Source organism: Oncorhynchus kisutch, linkage group LG5 (genome assembly GCF_002021735.2).
Source record: "Oncorhynchus kisutch isolate 150728-3 linkage group LG5, Okis_V2, whole genome shotgun sequence".
In the NCBI taxonomy this organism is placed as follows: domain Eukaryota; kingdom Metazoa; phylum Chordata; class Actinopteri; order Salmoniformes; family Salmonidae; genus Oncorhynchus; species Oncorhynchus kisutch.
In genome coordinates, this window is record NC_034178.2 from 734,398 (window position 1) to 752,978 (window position 18,581).

The 18,581-nt window shown below is 50.8% G+C and overlaps 1 protein-coding gene across 1 annotated transcript in view; it reads right to left on the reverse strand.

The window, feature by feature from the left end:
- Window positions 1-18,581, reverse strand: part of LOC109890336 (BCL-6 corepressor) — a gene marked incomplete in the record, with an annotated part of 70,781 nt that overhangs the window by 27,751 nt on the left and 24,449 nt on the right. Inside the window, 4 exon segments of the mRNA XM_031823847.1 lie at window positions 6,015-6,292; window positions 9,341-9,796; window positions 13,787-14,089; window positions 16,276-16,689. Of these exon segments, the coding sequence (XP_031679707.1) occupies window positions 6,015-6,292; window positions 9,341-9,796; window positions 13,787-14,089; window positions 16,276-16,689 (1,451 nt within the window).

Here is an 18,581-nt window from a genome sequence, read left to right on the forward strand (position 1 = left end):
TGTGCTGTGAGTGAGTGCGTGTGTGCGTTGTGAGTGAGTGTAATTAAAGGCAGTCCTAAGGCTAAGTGATACAAGTGTGAAGATTGCGGGAGAGATCGATCGATCCAACGGAGCCTCCCAGTTTTGCACACTGACTGGAACTTGTTTTGGAGGGGCTGTGAAACGAAAGCAGGCAGGCAGGCGGCAAGCCCAGCGTGTGGAGTGGAGGGGGAGGAGGAGAGGAAGGGAGAGAGCGGCGCATTGAAAGGCCCGGCCTCACAGCCCTGTCGTATTTCACAGTCTTCCTCTCTCTCTTGCTCTGCATTCTCTACAGTGCTCACTGTCTGCTGTTCCGTGCTGCGCTGTGTGCGTGAGAGAGAGAGAGAGAGTGCGGCCCCAGGGAGCTGCTTGTGGCTTATCACACGCAGGCAGTTAGAAAAGCTTCCTGTCGGGGCCCGCTGAAGGAGGGAGGGAGCCAGGGAGAGAGGGAGGGAGGAAGTGAAGGAGGGAGAGAGAGAGGAAGCGAGGGAGGGGGAGACAGAGGGAGGGGAGGAAAAAAGCCTGAAGGCTAGAAAAACAAGATGCCGTTGAGTTTACGCTCAAACACAGAAGCCATGTCTAGCGGTGCCGAGCGGGGACCGAGGGAGGGAGAGAGGGCTCAGGGGCGGACAGGGCTAGCGGAGGAGAAGAAGAACAAGGGAAGGGAGGAGGAGAGTGGACGCTACAGGATTAAATCTGCCCTCCTCCTCCTCTCCTCTTGTATAAATCAAAGAGCTCCGTCTGGAGCGCATGCCTCACTGCCTCCAGTACACACACTACAGAGAGCACACACACACACTCAAAACCCTGGCCACAGACGCTGGTCTACTAAAACCCTACCTTTGATCTAGAGGGAAACCATTTCTCCCACCTCCAAACTGTTTCATCTTCCCATTTCATAGAACACACTACCAATTCCCTCCAACACCAACTCTATCTGTCCTGCTGTCCACCCCAGGTAAACACCACATTCAGTGTGAGACTCTCTGTACTATAGGTCGACCGATTATGATTTTTCAGCGCCGATACCGATAACAATTATTGGAGGACCGAAAAATCCGATACCGATTAATCGGCCGCTTTTTTTATTTATTTATTTGTAATAATGGCAATTACAACAATACTGAATAAACACTTATTTTAACTTAATATAATACATCAATAAAATCTATTTAGCCTCAAGTAAATAATGAAACATGTTCAATTTGGTTTAAATAATGCAAAAACAAAGTGTTGGAGAAGAAAGTATAAGTGCAATATGTGCTATGTAAGAAAGCTAACGTTTCAGTTCCTTGCTCAGAACATGAGAACATATGAAAGCTGGTGGTTCCTTTTAACATGAGTCTTCAATATTCCCAGGTAAGAAGTTTTAGGTTGTAGTTATTATAGGAATTATAGGACTATTTCCCTCTATACCATTTGTATTTCATTAACCTTTGCCTATTGGATGTTCTTATAGGCACTTTAGTATTGCCAGTGTAACAGTATAGCTTCTGTCCCTCTCCTCGCTCCTCCCTGGGCTCGAACCAGGAACACAACGACAACAGCCACCCTCGAAGCAGCGTTACCCATGAGCAAGGGAAACAACTATTAGAAGGCTCAGAGCGAGTGACGTTTGAAATGCTATTAGCGTGCGCTAACTAGCTAGCCATTTCACTTCGGTTACACCAGCCTCATCTCGAGAGTTGATAGGCTTGAAGTCATAAACAGCGCAATGCTTGATGCACAACGAAGAGCTGCTGGCAAAACACACGAAAGTTCTGCTTGAATGAATGTTTACACACCTGCTTCTGCCTACCACCGCTCAGTCAGATACTTAGATACGTGTATGCTTAGTCACAGTATATGCAACGCAGGACACGCTAGATAATATCTAGTAATATCATCAACCATGTGTAGTTAACTAGTGATTATGATTGATTGTTTTTTATAAGATAAGTTTAATGCTAGCTAGCAACTTACCTTGGCTTACTGCATTCGCGTAACAGGCAGTTAGTCTCCTTGTGGAGTGCAACGAGAGAGAGAGGCAGGTCGTTATTGCGTTAGACTAGTTAACTGTACGGTTGCAAGATTGGATCCCCCGAGCTGACAAGGTGAAAATCTGTCGTTCTGCCTCTGAACGAGGCAGTTAACCCACAGTTCCTAGGCCGTCATTGAAAATAAGAATGTGTTCTTAACTGACTTGCCTATTTAAATAAAGATTAAATAAAGAAATTCTGATTGTTATGAAATCAGCCCTAATTAATCGGCCATTCCGATTACTCGTTCGAGCTCTACTCTCTACCCCCAGCTCATCTCCCCGCGTCTCAAAAGGTTGTCTTTCTACTGCAGTCTCCTTTAAAACTACCATGTTTTGCATTGGAGAGTAAGAAGACGGGGATGAAGGGAGGAGGAAGGGAGCGAGAGGACGAGTCATGCGTTCCAAACAGCATTAATGGTTGGTTTCCTGCGAGCGGTGCCAGTCCTTTCAGGCAGCCCTGCTGGAACTAATCCACAGGCTCATTAATCTGGGGGGACAAATTAGTCATGGACGGACTTAATCCCAATATTCCAAATATTCCCAGGGTTTAGACCAGGAAAGTGAGAAGAGGAATTTTTATCCAAATTGTGTTTTTTTTAGGGGCACTTTTTAAAAACATAGTTTTGGGAAACTGGGTTGGATGTGGTAGGAAAGGGTTAAGAGCTACTGGAGATTTGGAGAGAGAAAAGAGCAGAGCCATACTCCAGCAAGTGTGTGTGTGAGAGAGCAGGGTGAGTGTATGTGGGAGAGCAGTGTGTGTGTGAGAGAGAGAGAGGGAAAGCAGTGTGTAAGCTAGCTAGGCGACAGCTCTGAGCTCTGTGCCTGGTGGAGGGCTCTCACATGGCCTCTCGTCTCTTAGACAAGTGAAGGGAGAGAGAACGAGCAAACGTAAACTGAACGAGATGGAGAGAATGAACAACAACAACCCAGGGAGAGAGAGACAGAAGAACAAACCAACACACTAGCACCCCGTACAGCCCTTCAAACCAACCTACTAGCACCCCATACAGCCCTTCAAACCAACACACTAGCACCCCGTACAGCCCTTCAAACCAACACACTAGCACCCTGTACAGCCCTTCAAACCAAGCTACTAGCACCCCGTACAGCCCTTCAAACCAACACACTAGATCCCCGTACAGCCCTTCAAACCAACACACTAGCACCCCGTACAGCCCTTCAAACCAACACACTAGCACCCCGTACAGCCCTTCAAACCAAGCTACTAGCACCCCGTACAGCCCTTCAAACCAACACACTAGCACCCCGTACAGCCCTTCAAACCAAGCTACTAGCACCCCGTACAGCCCTTCAAACCAACACACTAGCACCCCGTACAGCCCTTCAAACCAAGCTACTAGCACCCCGTACAGCCCTTCAAACCAAGCTACTAGCACCCCGTACAGCCCTTCAAACCAAGCTACTAGCACCCTGTACAGCCCTTCAAACCAAGCTACTAGCACCCTGTACAGCCCTTCAAACCAAGCTACTAGCACCCTGTACAGCCCTTCAAACCAACACACTAGATCCCCGTACAGCCCTTCAAACCAACACACTAGCACCCCGTACAGCCCTTCAAACCAACACACTAGCACCCTGTACAGCCCTTCAAACCAACACACTAGCACCCCGTACAGCCCTTCAAACCAACACACTAGCACCCCGTACAGCCCTTCAAACCAACACACTAGCACCCTGTACAGCCCTTCAAACCAACACACTAGCACCCGGTACAGCCCTTCAAACCAACACACTAGCACCCCGTACAGCCCTTCAAACCAACACACTAGCACCCTGTACAGCCCTTCAAACCAACACACTAGCACCCTGTACAGCCCTTCAAACCAACACACTAGCACCCTGTACAGCCCTTCAAACCAACACACTAGCACCCTGTACAGCCCTTCAAACCAACACACTAGCACCCCGTACAGCCCTTCAAACCAACACACTAGCACCCCGTACAGCCCTTCAAACCAACACACTAGATCCCCGTACAGCCCTTCAAACCAACACACTAGCACCCTGTACAGCCCTTCAAACCAACACACTAGCACCCTGTACAGCCCTTCAAACCAACACACTAGCACCCCGTACAGCCCTTCAAACCAACACACTAGCACCCCGTACAGCCCTTCAAACCAACACACTAGCACCCCGTACAGCCCTTCAAACCAAGCTACTAGCACCCCGTACAGCCCTTCAAACCAACACACTAGCACCCTGTACAGCCCTTCAAACCAACACACTAGCACCCCGTACAGCCCTTCAAACCAAGCTACTAGCACCCTGTACAGCCCTTCAAACCAACACACTAGCACCCTGTACAGCCCTTCAAACCAACACACTAGCACCCCGTACAGCCCTTCAAACCAAGCTACTAGCACCCTGTACAGCCCTTCAAACCAAGCTACTAGCACCCTGTACAGCCCTTCAAACCAACACACTAGATCCCCGTACAGCCCTTCAAACCAACACACTAGCACCCCGTACAGCCCTTCAAACCAACACACTAGCACCCTGTACAGCCCTTCAAACCAACACACTAGCACCCCGTACAGCCCTTCAAACCAACACACTAGCACCCCGTACAGCCCTTCAAACCAACACACTAGCACCCCGTACAGCCCTTCAAACCAACATACTAGCACCCCGTACAGCCCTTCAAACCAACACACTAGCACCCCGTACAGCCCTTCAAACCAACACACTAGCACCCTGTACAGCCCTTCAAACCAACACACTAGCACCCTGTACAGCCCTTCAAACCAACACACTAGCACCCTGTACAGCCCTTCAAACCAACACACTAGCACCCCGTACAGCCCTTCAAACCAACACACTAGATCCCCGTACAGCCCTTCAAACCAACACACTAGCACCCCGTACAGCCCTTCAAACCAACACACTAGCACCCTGTACAGCCCTTCAAACCAACACACTAGCACCCCGTACAGCCCTTCAAACCAACACACTAGCACCCTGTACAGCCCTTCAAACCAACACACTAGCACCCTGTACAGCCCTTCAAACCAACACACTAGCACCCCGTACAGCCCTTCAAACCAACACACTAGCACCCTGTACAGCCCTTCAAACCAACACACTAGCACCCTGTACAGCCCTTCAAACCAACACACTAGCACCCTGTACAGCCCTTCAAACCAACACACTAGCACCCCGTACAGCCTTCAAACCAACACACTAGATCCCCGTACAGCCCTTCAAACCAACACACTAGCACCCTGTACAGCCCTTCAAACCAACACACTAGCACCCCGTACAGCCCTTCAAACCAACACACTAGCACCCCGTACAGCCCTTCAAACCAACACACTAGCACCCCGTACAGCCCTTCAAACCAACACACTAGCACCCTGTACAGCCCTTCAAACCAACACACTAGCACCCCGTACAGCCCTTCAAACCAACACACTAGCACCCTGTACAGCCCTTCAAACCAACACACTAGCACCCTGTACAGCCCTTCAAACCAACACACTAGCACCCCGTACAGCCCTTCAAACCAACACACTAGCACCCTGTACAGCCCTTCAAACCAACACACTAGCACCCCGTACAGCCCTTCAAACCAACACACTAGCACCCTGTACAGCCCTTCAAACCAACACACTAGCACCCCGTACAGCCCTTCAAACCAACACACTAGCACCCCGTACAGCCCTTCAAACCAACACACTAGCACCCTGTACAGCCCTTCAAACCAACACACTAGCACCCCGTACAGCCCTTCAAACCAACACACTAGCACCCTGTACAGCCCTTCAAACCAACACACTAGCACCCTGTACAGCCCTTCAAACCAACACACTAGCACCCCGTACAGCCCTTCAAACCAACACACTAGCACCCTGTACAGCCCTTCAAACCAACACACTAGCACCCTGTACAGCCCTTCAAACCAACACACTAGCACCCGTACAGCCCCTCCACATATGTTATCAAATCATCTTACCTCGTATCCAAGGCGGGAAGCCCTCTGGAGCAGGGTCTCTCCTGCGTTCTTGTTGACGATGAGCCTGCGGGCCTCGGGAGGCATGGGTCGGCTGGCAGGGGTAGAGTTGTGCACCGGGGGGTTGGAGGGGGTTGGCGTGCGGTCCTGGGTCTCTGTAGGGCTGGGGAGAGGGCTGAGCTGGGGGGCAGGGTGAGAGGGGGGGCGGGGGAGGAGTGGGAGTAATCCGACAGGGATGAAGACCTCCTCCGCTTCTCGCTGTATCGCTTTTCCTTGACCTGCTGTGTGTGATGGGGGGAGGGAGAGAGAGGGAGAACGTAAGAGTCAGATCTTCCACAGAAAGCTTCCACACACACATACTGAGATAACGCTATCCTCTCTCCTGTGGGTGTGTGTCGCTCGACAAGACGCTGCCCTACAGGCTCGTCCCATACTTACACATGGCTGTGGTGAGGGAACAACAGAAGAGAGGAGGAGAGAGAGTCTGAAAGAGGAACACGATACTGAGGTTATCAGAGCGCTGTCCGTCTTTCAGACTCCCCTTCCCTCTATTTTTACAGTCTGAGCTGCTCTCTTCCATCCCTCCCCCTCCGTCCTCACCCTCTCTGCAGAGGTTATCCTTTATGCCGTCCTCCACTTCCTTGCTTCTCTCTCCCTCCTTTTTCCCTACTCCTTCCTCTCCCTCTATGGAGATTAGGGTCGCTGGTCTAGTCTAGGTTGAAGTGCTAATTATTCCCGACCACAGGTTGTGTGTGTGTGTGTGTGTGTGTGTGTGTGTGTGTGTGTGTGTGTGTGTGTGTGTGTGTGTGTGTGTGTGTGTGTGTGTGTGTGCGTGCACTGTGGGCCCTACACACACACACGTGGTGGCTGCGCGGTGGCGGGGCTAATAAATGTCAGCGCTTCTCCAGGGGCCCTGGCCGAGGCCTCGCAAAGTCATTTATAACCATGAGCACTGGCTTGTCACAGAGAGATGGGGGGGGGAGCGAGAGCGTGACTTGACTGCCCACCGCCAGAAATGCCCCAGGATACACACGCGCACCCAATTGTTACTCCAAAATGTAAAGCTCCTAACAAAAAGCTGATTTTCTCATACGCTTCCTTTGTAACACTGTTATAAGTTAGGCCGTTACAAATTCTACTCATGTATCCTCAACAACACTGCAATTACAAATTCTACTCATATATCCTCAACAACACTGCAGTTACAAATTCTACTCATGTATCCTCTACAACACTGCAATTACAAATTCTACTCATGTATCCTCAACAACACTGCAATTACAAATTCTACTCATGTATCCTCAACAACACTGCAATTACAAATTCTACTCATGTATCCTCAACAACACTGCAGCTACAAATTCTACTCATGTATCCTCAACAACACTGCAGTTACAAATTCTACTCATGTATCCTCAACAACACTGCAGCTACAAATTCTACTCATGTATCCTCAACAACACTGCAATTACAAATTCTACTCATATATCCTCAACAACACTGCAATTACAAATTCTACTCATGTATCCTCAACAACACTGCAATTACAAATTCTACTCATATATCCTCAACAACACTGCAGTTACAAATTCTACTCATTTATCGTCAACAACACTGCAGTTACAAATTCTACTAATTAACCTTCAACACTGCAGATACAAATTCTACACTGCAGTTCCAAATACACATTCCTGATGGTTGGTTATCCAGTTAATATCAATAGTTGATGGTTGGTTATCCAGTTAGTATCAATAGTTGATGGTTGGTTATCCAGTTAGTATCAATAGTTGATGGTTGGTTATCCAGTTAGTATCAATAGTTGATGGTTGGTTATCCAGTTAGTATCAATAGTTGATGGTTGGTTATCCAGTTAATATCAATAGTTGATGGTTGGTTATCCAGTTAGTATCAATAGTTGATGGTTGGTTATCCAGTTAATATCAATAGTTGATGGTTGGTTATCCAGTTAATATCAATAGTTGATGGTTGGTTATCCAGTTAATATCAATAGTTGATGGTTGGTTATCCAGTTAGTATCAATAGTTGATGGTTGGTTATCCAGTTAGTATCAATAGTTGATGGTTGGTTATCCAGTTAGTATCAATAGTTGATGGTTGGTTATCCAGTTAGTATCAATAGTTGATGGTTGGTTATCCAGTTAGTATCAATAGTTGATGGTTGGTTATCCAGTTAGTATCAATAGTTGATGGTTGCTACATCTAGATTGTTACCCTGAGTGTGACAACGTTTTATGTAAATATTACCTCCATGTATGAGATGATAAAATGCTATATTTTAAATGGGATCTGAAAACCCCTCCATATTTAGGCTCCGCATTCTGATTTGACATATTCTGAAGACACGTTAAATGAATGTGACGCTTCTAAAAGAAAAGTAACATGAAAGACGTTAGGATGCTTTCATGATATAGATCTGCACAGTGTGTGTGTTTGGACACGTCTGTCAGCGACGGCGCTCGCAGCAGCCAGCGAACGGCAAACAGGATACAGCCACCGCGTCTGCCCCGGAGAGATCTCTGGGTGTGTGTGTGAATACCGCAGCAGGCGGAAGGAGGAGGAGAAAGAGAGGAAAGGGAGCAGAGGGGCTCGGGGAGGAGGGGTGTGTGTGTGTGTGTGTGTGTACGTGGTGTGATTCTGCAGGTGCCGTGCTGACAGCTGCTGCGCTGGGTAATTCCTCAGGGCTGGACGGACAGACACGCCAGCACACACACACACACCTCCTGCAGTACACTCAGTATTGTGATCTACATAGCCAGAGACAAGGCTCTCACAGACATGACACACCAGCCGAGGCCCATTCCCGCTCCCTGGGGTTGCTGTGTTTTGTGGAGAATGTGCTTCCGTCACACAGTCCAGACCTCTAGAGCACACTCACCCTCCACCCTCTTTCCCTTCCTCCCTCCCTCACTCCTTCCATCCCTCCTCTTCCAGTCTGGGGCGGATTGTGCTCAGAGCAGGGGGAGGTCACAGCAGCGACACACAAACACACACTCGCAGTGACCCCAAGCACATCTCCCTCTGAGCTTTCCCAGTGAGCTCCAATAAGCTCTATAATTGTAATAATCAACATGGTTGTGATTTGAAGCATATTTAAGGAGCTCTGCCCAGGGGGGGATTTCAGCCAATGGGAACACACAGTGGAACACAGAGGACTCGATCTCTCACACACTGGGAGAGAGGATGACAAAAAAACAGAGAGAATGTTTCCACAAGAGTCTGTGCACAAAAGCTTGAAAAGGAGTGTGTGTGTTCCACTCACCTTATTCTCCCTCTCTTCCCTCAGTTCTTCAATCCCCAGCTTCTCTCTCTCCCTCTCTTCCCTCAGTTCTTCAATCCCCAGCCTCTCTCTCTCCCTCTCTCCCCTCAGTTCTTCAATCCCCAGCTTCTCTCTCTCCCTCTGGCTGGTGTGTTTAGTCTTGCACTGCCGCTTGCCCTTGGGCTTGTCCTGGTCGCCGTGCCGACGGAGTCTGGGGGCCACCAGGTCCCCCGTTGGATTGGGGTCATGGTCGGGGTGAGGCCCGGGGTGGGGGTGTCCCAGTCCCAAAGCGCTGGTCCTGCGGTGTTCTTTTAGCCTCTGTCTCTTGTCTGACAGCCGTGGAGGGCTGGGGGTGAGGGTGATGTGGGGGTGTGCAGGGGCCAGGGAGTGAAAGGGGGTGAGGGCAGGGGTGGTGGTCTGCAGGGGTGGTTTTCTGACAGGGGTGGTGGACGGAGTCCGGTAGAGGCGGTCCCGATGCGCTGGGGTCAGAGGAACAGACGGCAGCACCACTAGACAGAGGGAGGGATGGGAGAGGTTAGCTGATCAAGTCCCGGCAAACAGAACCATCTCCCACAGAGCAAATACAACCAGCTAAATTACACTACAAATACTACTTATCCCCTGGCACTACTGGGAGTGGAGGCTTTTGTTCCAGCCCAGCACCAACACACCTGGTGGACCTGATAAAGATAGAATGGACTATTGTTTGTTTCAAGGCCATGTGCAACAGCCAACACCAGAAAAAAAGTCTGTTCTTTCCCAAGTGTCTGTTTTTTCTAGGATGAAAACAAAACAAGCATGTACTTTTCTCCAAGGTCTCGTTAGAGAACGTGATGAGACAGAGGGCTGGGACTAGAGACCGTGATGAGACAGAGGGCTGGGACTAGAGACCGTGATGAGACAGAGGGCTGGGACTAGAGACCGTGATGAGACAGAGGGCTGGGACTAGAGACCGTGATGAGACAGAGGGCTGGGACTAGAGACCGTGATGAGACAGAGGGCTGGGACTAGAGACCGTGATGAGACAGAGGGCTGGGACTAGAGACCGTGATGAGACAGAGTGCTGGGACTAGAGAACATGATGAGACAGAGGGCTGGGACTAGAGAACGTGATGAGACAGAGGGCTGGGACTAGAGAACGTGATGAGACAGAGGGCTGGGACTAGAGACCGTGATGAGACAGAGGGCTGGGCCTAGAGACCGTGATGAGACAGAGGGCTGGGACTAGAGACCGTGATGAGACAGAGGGCTGGGACTAGAGACCGTGATGAGACAGAGGGCTGGGACTAGAGACCGTGATGAGACCGAGTGCTGGGACTAGAGAACGTGATGAGACAGAGGGCTGGGCCTAGAGAACGTGATGAGACAGAGTGCTGGGACTAGAGAACGTGATGAGACAGAGGGCTGGGCCTAGAGAACGTGATGAGACAGAGGGCTGGGACTAGAGAACGTGATGAGACAGAAGGCTGGGACTAGAGAACGTGATGAGACAGAGGGCTGGGCCTAGAGACCGTGATGAGACAGAGGGCTGGGCCTAGAGAACGTGATGAGACAGAGGGCTGGGACTAGAGAACGTGATGAGACAGAGGGCTGGGACTGAATGCGAGAGTGACGTTCTCACGAAGACATCTGTGGATCTGGGGATTCTGATCTAGAGGAGGGGGTTATGGGATACAGGAGGGATATATGAAATATGACAGACAGAGAGGGAAAACAGAGAGGTGAGAGAGAGAGAGAGAGAGGTGAGAGAGATTGGGCAAGAGATGGAGAGTGATTGCAAAAGGGCAGAAAGCCTGCGAGACAAAGAGCGCGCGAGAGAGAGAGAGAGAGAGCGAGCGGGGGAGAACGAGCAGAACAAAGAGAGCGAGAGGGAGTGCAGGAGAGTGAGAGCGAGAGAAAACACAAGGGAATGAGCTGAAGCGAGATGAGGGTGTGTGTCAGCTGTTTTCCATTGCGTGCACCAACAGCGACATGAAACATACGAAATGACAGACTGGGTGCAGCTGCAATACACAGCGATACACACACTCATTTGCACGCACGCACACAGCGTTACACACACTCATTTACACGCACACACACAGCGATACACACACTCATTTGCACGCACGCACACAGCGTTACACAAACTCATTTACACGCACACACACAGCGATACACACACTCATTTACACGCACAGCGATACACACACTCATTTGCACGCACACACACGTGGTGAAGAGACAGAGAGGCGGTTTCAGAGAGCCAGTGGGGAGGTTTAACTCGTCCATCTGGTAAATGATTTATCGTGCTGGGCGGGAGGCTCGCTGCAAATGGCCTTCCTCCTTTCTCCTCCTCTGAGGATATCCAGAGGGGAGAGGCCAATCCACCACACACACGCACTCGTTCTCACACTTACCTGGTCACACACCACAGCCCTTTCCTAGTAAATGGAGGAGGGGCTAAATAGAGGAGGGGCTACATGGTGTGAGGAAAAAATGACACATTCTATATTGTGTGCGTCTCTCAAGAACTCTATGGACAGACTGGGTACCATGACAACAATAGGCACATGTTCTGCTTACTACTAAACAATTCCTATTGTTTAGTGTGTGTGTGTGTATGTGTGTGTGGATGTGTGTCAACCTGTCTCGCAGTATGCAGGATGATGCCTATTATCCCCTAGCTACCCCGGACCCCCCCTCCCTCCCCCCAGCACAGGGAACAGTCCCCAGAAAGGTGTTGCGAACTAAAGCATGTGTGGTGTGTAAACCGCTTCCCTTCTCCAATAAGGTGCAATTAATACCCTGTACTGTTGTGTTTCCTCCAGGGCTTAGAGGACCCACTTTAAACATCATGTCACCCCTCATCCTATTCAACCCCTTTTACACCACTCAAGGTTTAACAGGGCTCTAATCTGCCTGGCGTGGAGGAGCACATCTTCAAATGAGTCAACGTACCCTGCCAAACCCTGGGACAACGTGGAGGAGCTTTGAACACACCTCTAAACGCCCTGACAAACCCTGGGACAACGTGGAGGAGCTTTGAACACACCTCTAAACGCCCTGACAAACCCTGGGACAACGTGGAGGAGCTTTGAACACACCTCTAAACGCCCTGACAAACCCTGGGACAACGTGGAGGAGCATTGAACACACCTCTAAACGCCCTGACAAACCCTGGGACAACGTGGAGGAGCTTTGAACACACCTCTAAACGCCCTGACAAACGAGACTAATGGAAAGGGTGGGGTGTGTGTGTGTAGTGTCTAGTCACTTACACAGAGAATGTGTGTGTGTCTGACTGAGGGGTGTGTGTAGCACAGGGGATGCGAAGGAGTGTGTGTGTCTGATGCAAAGCGGATATCTATTTGTGGACCGTTGAGTGAGTGTGTGTGTGTGTGTGTGTTTGCTTGTAGGTTCGTTAAACAACCATTAGAATGCAACACGGCTGAAAAGCAATTCAGAGAAGAGCAGTTTGACTGACACACACCACTGCATGTTCCATACGTCAGAGGAGCCGTGAGTGCTCACACAGTTAGACTCTTTACTGAAGACAAGAAAGGAAGATACGATATCAAGGAGAGAGATAGGAGAAAGATAGAGGCGAGAGAAGGAATGAACAGGTGACTAGCAGAAATAAATCAGAGATGCTAGATTGGAGACGCTGAGATGAGAAAGTGAGAGACAGAGGGGGAAGAAATACAATGGCTGGTGGAGAGAAAACCCCCCAGGAAAAAGCAGAGAGAGAGAACTGCTGGTTGAACTACCAGTGTTATTAACGGTGGAATCTCACGCCTCATTATGCCCAGGCACGAGTTGCCACGGCGATATCGTTTAAGTGCCAGAGAGAGGTAGTGGGAGAGAGAGAGAACGTTGTGTGAGATAGAGCAAGAGAGAGAAGGAGAAGGAGAGAGGTACAAGCCGTCTGTCACCCAGACAACCACTAACATATCCCCAAAACGGCTGCCTACTGCCTTCGTTACCACACCAACACCTGGTGTTTCACGTTCACTGCTCAGCCCACTCCCCTGACCTCTGTTCTCTCTGTACCCCCGAAGGGAACATACAACACGTAGACTACGCTAGCTAGCTGGCGACAGGCCAATCTTCAAGGTCATTTAGCCAAGGCAACACGCCCGTAGCCTACAGTGAAAAGGTGGAAGATGGGAGCAAAGCTCGTCCCCAAAATGTTTAACTAATAAAATAGGTGCAGTGAAATGTGCAGTGGAATACATTCATGGTGCTGAATGCAGTGAGTGACTCAACACTACAGCGCTGGAGTGGCTTTTATTGATGTTGAGTCAATAAAAGGTGGGGTTATTGTTCTTTATGGACGGTAGTAAAGAACATGATTATCATGCATTCCACATCCACACAGCTCAATGCCTCCGTGACTCAACTGAAAACTGTTGTCAACATCTGCCAGAAAGGATGGTTGGATGGATGAATATTATACGAAAACCCAAACTCTAGAAGACCCAAAATAAGCAATTTTTATCAATTTTGTTTTTACGTACCTCGCTCGATGTCGCCGTGACCAAACGTTTCATGGCACCAGGCGTGGCCGTTGACCTCTGACCTGCGTTTCAGGCTCCGGTCTTCCTGTGAGGCAACCTTCCTGTCTGTGAAGCCAACCTCGGGGCACCCGTTGGGCAGGATCGTCGTCATGGCCATGCTTCCGTTGACCTCTGTCGACCTCTGGGTGGCGGCCTGCCATTGGCTGAGCTCCTGGGCGAGGCGGGGCTTGCTGAGTCGGAGGCCGGTCAGCTCGATACACACCTTGAGGTTCTTTAGTTCCTCTGGGACGGGCTCAGTGGGGCCTGAGGAGATGGACGACCAGAGGTTAAATCAACGTTTGGGAAACCAAGTCAGTCATTACATTTGGGTGGAAAAATCCAGTTGATCCTTTCCAAATAAAGAGGCACGAATTGTAACGAAATGCGCTTGAATTTAATGAATTTAGTTGCATTGGAAGCTCAGCTAATAAAAGAAGTTAAACATTTGTTTTTAAATGAAAAGCTGTGCTGTTGTGAAAGAGCTCACCTCCAACCTCCTGTTAACAACAAATGGGAGCAATTCCACAGAGTTTTAAATGAAGTAGTGATTCTCAGAATGTTATTTTGGGTTGAAACCAAACTGGTCTGTTTGTGAAGCACGACACCGCAGAGCCCCTTGACGAATCACAGCTGAGTGTGTGTGTGTTTGGTTTCGTGTAGGCAACTGAACACACATCGCACTACATGAAAAGACTGAGAAAGACACCACCACAAAAGAGAACGACAGAGGGAGAGAGGGAGAGAAGGAGTGAGAGAGCCCAGCCACATGAAAGCAGATGAATCCAGGCCGGGGAGAGAGTGATGACAGACAGGATGGGGGGATTCTCTTGTCACTGAGCGAGGGATGAGGAAGGAGGGAGAGAAAGAGGAAGGGAAGAATAATGGAGAGGTAAATACACTGCTCAAAAAAATAAAGGGAACACTAAAATAACACATCCTAGATCTGAATGAATTAAATATTCTTATTAAATACTTTTTTCTTTACATAGTTGAATGTGCCGACAACAAAATCACACAAAAATTATCAATGGAAATCAAATCAAAAGTGGAAAACCACACTACAGGCTGATCCAACTTTGATGTAATGTCCTTAAAACAAGTCAAAATGAGGCTCAGTAGTGTGTGTGGCCTCCACGTGCCTGTATGACCTCCCTACAACGCCTGGGCATGCTCCTGATGAGGTGGCGGATGGTCTCCTGAGGGATCTCCTCCCAGACCTGGACTAAAGCATACGCCAACTCCTGGACAGTCTGTGGTGCAACGTGGCGTTGGTGGATGGAGCGAGACATGATGTCCCAGATGTGCTCAATTGGATTCAGGTCTGGGGAACGGGCGGGCCAGTCCATAGCATCAATGCCTTCCTCTTGCAGGAACTGCTGACACACTCCAGCCACATGAGGTCTAGCATTGTCTTGCATTAGGAGGAACCCAGGGCCAACCGCACCAGCATATGGTCTCACAAGGGGTCTGAGGATCTCATCTCGGTACCTAATGGCAGTCAGGCTACCTCTGGCGAGCACATGGAGGGCTGTGCGGCCCCCCAAAGAAATGCCACCCCACACCATGACTGACCCACCGCCAAACCGGTCATGCTGGAGGATGTTGCAGGCAGCAGAACGTTCTCCACAGCGTCTCCAGACTCTGTCACGTCTGTCACATGTGCTCAGTGTGAACCTGCTTTCATCTGTGAAGAGCACAGGGCGCCGGTGGCGAATTTGCCAATCTTGGTGTTCCCTGCCAAATGCCAAACGTCCCGTACGGTGTTGGGCTGTAAGCACAACCCCCACCGGTGGACGTCGGGCCCTCATACCACCCTCATGGAGTCTGTTTCTAACCATTTGAGCAGACACATGCACATTTGTGGCCTGCTGGAGGTCATTTTGCAGGGCTCTGGCAGTGCTCCTCCTTGCACAAAGGCGGAGGTAGCGGTCCTGCTGCTGGGTTGTTGCCCTCCTACGGCCTCCTCCACGTCTCCTGATGTACAGGCCTGTCTCCTGGTAGCGCCTCCATGCTCTGGATACTACGCTGACAGACACTGCAAACCTTCTTGCCACAGCTCGCATTGATGTGCCATCCTGGATGAGCTGCAATACCTGAGCCACTTGTGTGGGTTGTAGACTCCGTCTCATGATACCACTAGAGTGAAAGCACCGCCAGCATTCAAAAGTGACCAAAACATCAGCCAGGAAGCATAGGAACTGAGAAGTGGTCTGTGGTCACCACCTGCAGAACTACTCCTTTATTGGGGGTGTCTTGCTAATTGCCTATAATTTCCACCTGTTGTCTATTCCATTTGCACAACAGCCTGTGAAATTTATTGTCAATCAGTGTTGCTTCCTAAGTGGACAGTTTGATTTCACAGAAGTGTGATTGACTTGGAGTTACATTGTGTTGTTTAAGTGTTCCCTTTATTTTTTTGAGCAGTGTAGATCCATGACGAGGGCCCTTACCGTTGGTTAGCCTGGCTCTTTTGGATGGAACATCCATCGTCTCCTCCTTCTCCTCTTCTCTCTCATTTTCCTCCCGCTCTTTCCCCTGGCTGTCGGCCTGGAGCGGCTGGCACGGTTCCAGGGCATATGCGTGTTTCCTGCCAGGCACCGCGGTGGGCATGGAGGCTGGCATGGTGGGCATGATGCCAGGGTTGGCATCCTTCTGGGCAAGCCTTTCCACCGGGGCCGTGGGCAGGCTGGCAGACCGCTCCCGTGGGAGCACACACACCCTCTCCTCTTTCTCCAGCATCATCCCCCTCTTCCTCTCCTCCAGGTCGGGGCCAGCCTGCTCCCTCTCTCTGGGTGGGAGGCCCTCAGTGTGTGGGCATCGCTGGAGAACAGGCACTCTGTTGTTGGGGCACGTCAGCTGCACACCTGCACACACACACACACACACACAGAAGGGGGATAATCAAATACAATGAGCAGCACTCGAGAAACCACAGCACTCTCATCAAACTAAATCAGTTTAAAATGATGACTGCTGGTCCAGTCTCAAGACGAGGTAGAAAATACTCCCCACACAAACAGCAGCCACTAACCAGCCCAGCAACCACCGCTATGTTTGGCCGAGGCCCACCATGCTCTTCCCACACACAGAGGCAGCAAGAGAGGCAGCGAGAGAGAGAGAGGCAGCGAGAGAGAGAGAGGCAGAGAGAGAGGCAGAGAGAGAGAGAGGCAGAGAGAGAGAGAGAGAGAGGTAGAAGCCACGCCTATGTTTGGCAGAGGCCCACCATGCTCTTCCCACACACAGAGGCAGCAAGAGAGGCAGCGAGAGAGAGAGAGAGAGAGAGAGAGAGAGAGAGAGGCAGAGAGAGAGAGAGAGAGAGGCAGCGAGAGAGAGAGAGAGAGAGAGAGAGAGAGGGGCAGCGAGAGAGAGAGAGAGGGGCAGTGAGAGAGAGAGGGGCAGTGAGAGAGAGAGAGAGAGAGGCAGTGAGAGAGAGAGGCAGCGAGAGAGAGAGAGAGAGAGAGAGGCAGAGAGAGAGAGAGGCAGAGAGAGAGAGAGAGAGGCAGAGTGAGGCAGAGAGAGAGAGGCAGAGTGAGGCAGAGAGAGAGAGGCAGAGTGAGGCAGAGAGAGAGAGGCAGAGAGAGAGAGGCAGAGAGAGAGGGAGAGAGAGAGGCAGCGAGAGAGAGAGAGAATGGCAGTGAGAGAGAGAGAGGCAGAGAGAGAGAGAGGCAGAGAGAGAGAGAGAGGCAGCGAGGGAGAGAGAGAGGCAGCGAGAGAGAGAGAGGCAGCGAGAGCGAGAGAGGCAGCGAGGGAGAGAGAGAGGCAGCGAGAGAGAGAGAGGCAGCGAGAGCGAGAGAGGCAGCGAGAGAGAGAGAGGCAGCGAGAGAGAGAGAGAGCGAGCGACTGGGTCTTTCCGACTCCCTGGGCTCAAATTAGCTTCAAACATCAGCTCGGGCTGGCTTCCAGCTCTGCCCCCTATTCCCACCCACTGCTGCTTTCAGCTCTCTCTCTCCCCTTCTCTCTGCCCTCTCTCTTTCCCTCTGTCCTCTCTCCCCTTCTCTCTGCCCTCTCTCTTTCTCTCTTTCCCTCTGTCCTCTCTCCCCTTCTCTCTGCCCTCTCTCTTTCCCTCTGTCCTTTCTCCCCTTCTCTCTGCCCTCTCTCTTTCCCTCTGTCCTCTCTCCCTTCTCTCTGCCCTCTCTCTTTCCTTCTGTCCTCTCTCCCCTTCTCTCTGCCCTCTCTCTTTCCCTCTGTCCTCTCTCCCCTTCTCTCTGCCCTCTCTCCCCTTCTCTCTGCCCTCTCCCTTTCCCTCTGTCCTCTCTCGCCTTCTCTCTGCCCTCTCTCTTTCCCTCTGTCCTCTCTCTCCTTCTCTCTGTCCTCTCTCCCCTTCTCTCTGCCCTCTCTCTCCTTCTCTCTGTCCTCTCTCCCCTTCTCTCTAACCCTCTCTCCCCTTCTCTCTGCCCTCTCTCCCCTTCTCTCTGCCCTCTCTCCCCTTCTCTCTGCCCTCTCTCCCCTTCTCTCTGCCCTCTCTTCCCTTCTCTCTGCCCTCTCTCCCCTTCGCTCTGCCCTCTCTCCCCTTCGCTCTGTCCTCTCTCCCCTTCTCTCTGCCCTCTCTTCCCTTCTCTCTGCCCTCTCTTCCCTTCTCTCTAACCCTCTCTCCCCTTCTCTCTGCCCTCTCTCCCCTTCTCTCTGCCCTCTCTCCCCTTCTCTCTGCCCTCTCTCCCCTTCTCTCTGCCCTCTCTTCCCTTCTCTCTGCCCTCTCTCCCCTTCGCTCTGCCCTCTCTCCCCTTCGCTCTGTCCTCTCTCCCCTTCTCTCTGCCCT